At 43.2% G+C, this 6,235-nt stretch overlaps 2 protein-coding genes across 2 annotated transcripts; one reads left to right on the top strand and one right to left on the bottom strand.

Annotated features, from left to right (window-relative positions):
- The first annotated feature begins 1,015 nt into the window (after positions 1-1,015).
- On the top strand, positions 1,016-3,276 carry LOC118381480 (transcription initiation factor TFIID subunit 13). The gene has a single exon (XM_035768425.2). The coding sequence runs from the start codon at positions 1,496-1,498 to the stop codon at positions 1,868-1,870; it is 375 nt and encodes a 124-aa protein (XP_035624318.1). The 5' UTR covers positions 1,016-1,495; the 3' UTR covers positions 1,871-3,276.
- A 187-nt stretch (positions 3,277-3,463) lies between these two features.
- Positions 3,464-5,871, bottom strand: LOC118381479 (troponin C, skeletal muscle-like). Its single transcript, XM_035768424.2, has 6 exons — positions 5,722-5,871; positions 4,885-4,936; positions 4,643-4,786; positions 4,334-4,448; positions 4,084-4,220; positions 3,464-3,926 (listed from the first exon to the last, which is right to left on the bottom strand). The coding sequence occupies exons 1-6, from the start codon at positions 5,722-5,724 to the stop codon at positions 3,895-3,897; spliced, it is 483 nt and encodes a 160-aa protein (XP_035624317.1). The 5' UTR covers positions 5,725-5,871; the 3' UTR covers positions 3,464-3,894.
- Between the last annotated feature and the right edge of the window lie 364 nt (positions 5,872-6,235).

Below are 6,235 nucleotides of genomic sequence, written 5' to 3' on the forward strand. Positions count from 1 at the left end.
CTGAAGCCGCTGGTGCATGTTGGATTTTGGGATCTTGGTCCAATGGAAAGAATCACAGTGCGAGAGGTAGAGGCGATGGATCACTCTCCCTACCTGGTCCAGGATGACCTGAATCAAGTGCGCCCCATTCAATTACGGCAGAGCATAACCACTCCCCCAATGAAATCAAGACAAAGGAGATGATTGTGGACTACAGGACAAGGAGGACCGAGCACGTCCCCATTCTCATCGACGGGGCTGGAGAGAAGTGGTGTCCACATCACCAACAAACTAGCATGGGTCCTCAGATCCTCAAAGTTATACAGCTGTACCATCGAGAGCATCCTGACTGGTTGCATGGTATGGCAACTGCTCGGCCTCCGACTGCAAGGCACTACAGAGGGTAATGCGTATGTCCCAGTACATCACTGGGGCCAAGCTTCCTGCCATCCAGGACCTCTATACCAGGCGGTGTCAGAGGAGGGTCCTAAATATTGTCAAAAAGACTCCAGCCACCCTTGTTCTCTCTGCTACCGCACGGCAAGCAGTACCGGAGCACCAAGTCTAGGTCCAAAAGGCTTCTTAACAGCTTCTAGCCCCAAGCCATAAGACTCCTGAACAGCTAATCAAATGGCCACCCAGACTATTTGCATTGTACCCCTCTCCCCCACTCTTACACTGCTGCTACTCTCTCTTTATCATCTATAAATTGTCACTTTAACTCTACCTACATGTAGATATTAATCATTTACCTTGACTTACCGGTCCCCCGCACATTGATTGACGCTGTACCGGTACCCCCTGTATATAGCCTCGCTGCTGCAATTTTACTGCTGCTCTTTAATTATGTTTTTATTTTTAACTTAACACTTATTTTTCTTAAAACTGCATTGTTGGTTAAGCATTTCACTGTAAGGTCTAATCTTGTTGTATTCGGCGCATGTGACAAATAACATTTGATTTGAGGCCCACTCATCGCAGCTAGGTGGCAGTATTATTATTTTTCCAAGCAAAATAATGCCAAGACAAGTGCTGTAAGTACTTCCGGTGGCAACTACAGCGAAGAAGAAATCGCTAATTCGGAGGTTTGGCTGTTGTGCTCCTAGGTTTTTATCATTGATATTAAGCTAAAATAAATATAAACACCTCGACACAAACCGTTTCAGGATTCCAATTGCATCTTCCTGAAACGTTTGCGAAACACCGTTGGACACTGGGATTTGGGGCGGCAGGGTAGCCTAGTGGTTAGAGCGTTGGACTAGTAACCGGAAGGTTGCGAGTTCAAACCCCCGAGCTGACAAGGTACAAATCTGTCGTTCTGCCCCTGAACAGGCAGTTAACCCACTGTTCCTAGGCCGTCATTGAAAATAAGAATGTGTTAACTGACTTGCCTGGTTAAATAAAGTTTTTAAAAAAAAATGTAACTAGCCAGCTAAGTTTGCCACGTTATTAATTAGCTAGGTAGCTAACGCTAGCTACAATTGCTAGCTCTAGTACACCGTTTGGCGCTGGTAGAATGGCGGAGGAGGAAGACGAAACCAATTTCGACGAGGATTTGGATGACGGGGCGGGTGGAACAGATGGGAGCCACGGCAAGCGAAAACGGTTGTTTTCTAAAGAGCTTCGGTGTATGATGTATGGGTTTGGAGACGACCAGAATCCATACACTGAATCAGTGGACATCCTGGAGGACCTTGTGATCGAGTTCGTCACGGAGATGACACACAAAGCCATGTCCATCGGACGCCAGGGCCGTGTCCAGGTGGAAGACATTGTTTTCCTCATCCGGAAAGATCCAAGGAAGTTTGCCAGAGTGAAGGACCTCTTGACGATGAACGAGGAGTTGAAGAGAGCCCGCAAGGCCTTTGATGAAGCAAACTATGGTTCTTAGGTCCTGTGATTGTAGAGGGATATGGGCTTCAACATGTCGCATTGTCCATGCTGTTTGTTCTGCTATGATTATTACACATGTTTTTATAAGGATCTAACGTTTATTTTGTAGCAGATGTGGCCATAGAGATATTAATTGACCATCCACTTGTGACTTCAGATATGTTTGTGCTCATGTCAAATGCCAATGCCTTACATATCTTTATCAAAATCATATTTGTGTGGTTTTCTGGCAGACTAGATGCTATGTTGCTGCCTTTCAGTTGGGAATTGCACGTTTGTTCACAAATAATTTCTCAATCTAATAGCGTAGACGAACAGGATGGCAGGTAGCGGAGTGTTTTGCTGTTTCGAATACCCGAGCTGACACTGAAAGAAATGGTCAATTTGTAAGTCGCTCTGGATAAGAGCGTCTGCTAAATGACTTAAATGTAAATGTCTGTACCCTTGAGCAAGGCACTTAACCCTAATTTGTTTTAGGGGGCTGCCTACTATGACTTACCCTGTAAAACATCCCATTTCACTGCACTTATCCGGTGTATGTGAAACCTAATACTGGAAAGTTCTCACTAAAGTAATATATAATAATAATATATGCCATTTAGCAGACGCTTTTATCCAAAGCGACTTACAGTCATGTGTGCATACATTCTAAGTATGGGTGGTCCCGGGAATTGAACCCACTACCCTGGCGTTACAAGCGCCATGCTCTACCAACTGAGCCACAGAAGGACTGTCTGAAGGATATTGCTTTGCAGTATAAATCATGTCATGTGAGCTAACTTTGCTCTTGTGAGAGGATTGTCCCATTCATCGCTAAGGATAGGCATAGTGAAATTAATACAGTAACTTACACCTTTTGACACAGTCTTCCATCCTTTACGGAGATATTTCAGGACATGGCCCAGAGGGGAGGTCAATGTAGACTTTCTATATGAATCCATGGATGGGTTTTTGTTCCATGGATGGGTTTTTGTTCCAGAACCATTTAACTTGCTCCTACACCTTTAGACAGTGGATATATAGTGTTATAGTTGAATTAACTATTTGGCCTGTTCTGTTATTAAATGTTTGCAAATGAATGCACATGGACCTAACTGCACGCAAGAAAACTGCAGGACTGAGTTTATTCTTTGTCTCTTAACCCTGGGTTTCCCCAAACTCTGTCCTGGAGCCCTCCCCAGGCACACCTTTTGTTTTTTTTAACCCAAGGACTACACAGCTGATTCAAACAACCAACTCATCAAGCTTTGAATCAGTTGTGTAGTGCTAGGGCAAAAGGTGCACCCCTTGGGGCAGGACCAACTTTAGGAAACCCTGCCTTAACCCACTATCAGTACTCTATTTTAAGTGGGACTCCTTTGGCTACTTAGTTTGCATAATCAATATATTAAAAACTTGCCAGGATTTCCCCCTGATGGTATATATTTATTTGTATTTTGCAATGAGTAAGTAGGCCTAGCTTCACTGCTTTCTAATCTGGCTTGTTATTTTGGTCCAACAGTAACGGCATCAAAGACAAGATGGATGTATGAATCAAAGTTAAAAAAATATATATATTTTGACATTCCTCAATAATAGCCTACAGACCAACTTCCAGTGAGCATGTGTTTATTAATATCTCCTTTCAAACCATTTGTTATTACAGTGACGTGATTGGTCTAAGCAGCGATCACAAGCAGCCCATTAGACTACGTTCTGACTAAGCTCCCAGCTTCAGGCTGTTGTGCTGAGTGCCTATGATGCACTGAGCCATTCTGTAGAGTTGCAGTTATTTTCACATCCCGGGCCTTGCCCACCTGATTTGGGGAACAGCAGCAGCTTGGTGTCATAATCACAAGCAGGAAGGGCTCAAAAGCTCTGGTAACTTCCACCAGGTGCCTGTCGAACAGGTCTAGTTGTTTTTCGAGGTGGATGAATGGGGGCAATGGACCAGATAGGGAGGGTGAGTTGGAGTGGGTCAATAGAGGATCGGAATAGGTCAGCAGGGGTCAAAGGAAGGAGGAATGTCCATGAGTCTCCGTTTTACTGCACATTTTCCATCATCTTGAGGAATTCTGAAAAATGAATCCATTATGAACAAAACATGTAAATGTATTTCAGGGTCAATTAAAAAGTCCCTCAGTATCCATTATGAAAATGCAGGTCAATATGTAGGCTAATTAGCCAATCAGCACCACAGTTATAATTAAAGGCATCATCCCTATGTCGTACCGTCAAAGTCCAGCATGCCATCAGCGTTCTTGTCTCCATCCTTCAGCAGCTCATCAATTTCCTCCTCTGAGATTTGTTCGCCAGAGCTGCGGATGATGATGGCGAACTCTTCTCTGTCGATATAGCCGTCGGCATTCCTGCATAAGTAACAAATTGGAAGGAGTTTACGAGCCTTTCGACATCATTTGAAAGCTGACTGTAATTGCACACATGTAAACGGTAACCTCTTCTCCCCAAGCCTGTAACGTACTTGTCGAACACACGGAAACATTCCGCTAACTCTCCCTCGGACTTTCCGGCCTGGTCCTCCTTTAGGAGCCTCACCATCATGACCAAGAACTCCTCGAAGTCGATGGTTCCGCTACCTGAGGTGAAGGGCCAGATTACGCATCACGCTCGAATAAAAAAAACTACTACAGACAATGTTAACAGGTACTTATGAAACACTGGTCACAACACGGGCATTGGTTTCCCAAAACGCAAGCGTTCCATTTAGGTTTGTATATACACACACATTCAGGTAGGCTAACAGTCTATTTTAGATTCAGCTGTTTCTCACCATCCTCATCGACCTCCTCAATGATTTCATCCAACTCCTCTCTTGTCGGATTCTGGCCCAACATCCTCATGACCTGACCCAATTCCTTGGTGCTGATATCACCGCCACCGTCGGTGTCAAACATGTCGAAGGCAGCCTTGAACTCTAGAATGATTAGGCCATAAGTATCGGGAAACGAATTATTATATTCATTAGACCTGACGTGAATTAACGGCAACATGGTTTGCTATGGGCCTACTCACCGTTAAGCATCTCCTCGCTCAAGTATGAGCGGGCCTCCTGTTGCGCGTCAGTCTAGAGGAAAAACAGCGCCACATGTGTCAAGTCATTGTAGTGACCATCTCTCCAAGACAACATATATATTTTTTGAAGCAAAAGTTATTGGCTATTAGCATTCGTGTGTTTGTATTGACAGTCACACGTGCCCTGCCCAAAAAGGGTAGGTTAGGCCTATACGACCTACGGACAGCTCTTAGGCCAAGTGAAAATGTGCCATGCTATTTTAGGCTCAACACATTACACCCCCCTCCCTCCCTCCGTGTATGGCCATACTGACATACAATCTGACAGAATTTGTCGCATAAGCACTATCCGCAGCCTTGCTGTCGGACTCCCTTTTAGGTTGCGTGCCTGACAAGTACCCATATCTACCCTGCGCCCCCACAACTTTCATGTTCCAGATATATATAGATATCTACTTTATATATCTATACACACTATAAACTTAGATATATAAAGGATCTATCTATACACTGTAAACATATGACACTTTATGCACTTTATATTTTTTGGTTAAGCAATTTAGTGATTGTTATCAAGATGATTGAGAAATCATGAGCTAAGCTAATTACTGTACTATTTCAATCGGATGTTTTATACCTTACACTTTATATTGAGAAAATACATTGTTGAAATTATTCTCAAATAAATCATTTCAAAATTAGGCTAATTTTATTTTAATTGCCCTAATTTCTTTACCCATCCAAATGTAACCTTGCACATTTAACCTGTACAAACTCGCTATTCATTATGCTTTTATTCGTGTAATTGGTTTCATGTGTTCAAGTCATTGTTCTTACCATGGTTGCTGATTAGCTTTCCCCTAAATATCCACGGAAATATAGCCCAAAGGAGTGGTCAATCCGCGTGCACCTCAACAGAAAGACTAGACGTCAAGTGAGTTTAGACACACTTTAAACCGGTCACCTAAGACACGCCCACTGATGCTCACAGGACTCCAGATTTAGAATCTTGAACTTTTTAGGGTTCTGAGGCCCCCCACCAGCCAATAAAAGTGGAGAGTGGTGGTCTTGAATCTGCAAACATTTAATTGATGGGGTAAACTTAGCTATTAGGAAGTTTTGGGAAGTTTTCAGGTACATGTCACTATTGAAAGGCGCACAACATTTCTGGGCATTGAAGTAAGACTTTTTTTATTAGTATCCATCTTACCAGTTGTTTCTTTTGATTGTAAGTCAAGTGTCAAACTCATTCCACAAAGGGCTGAGTGTTTGCTGGTTTTCGCTATTCCCTTGTAATTGATTGATGAATTAAGGTCAATAATTATTAAATAACTCCCTTCACCTGGTTGTC

This window comes from Oncorhynchus keta, chromosome 27 (genome assembly GCF_023373465.1).
Source record: "Oncorhynchus keta strain PuntledgeMale-10-30-2019 chromosome 27, Oket_V2, whole genome shotgun sequence".
NCBI classification, from domain to species: domain Eukaryota; kingdom Metazoa; phylum Chordata; class Actinopteri; order Salmoniformes; family Salmonidae; genus Oncorhynchus; species Oncorhynchus keta.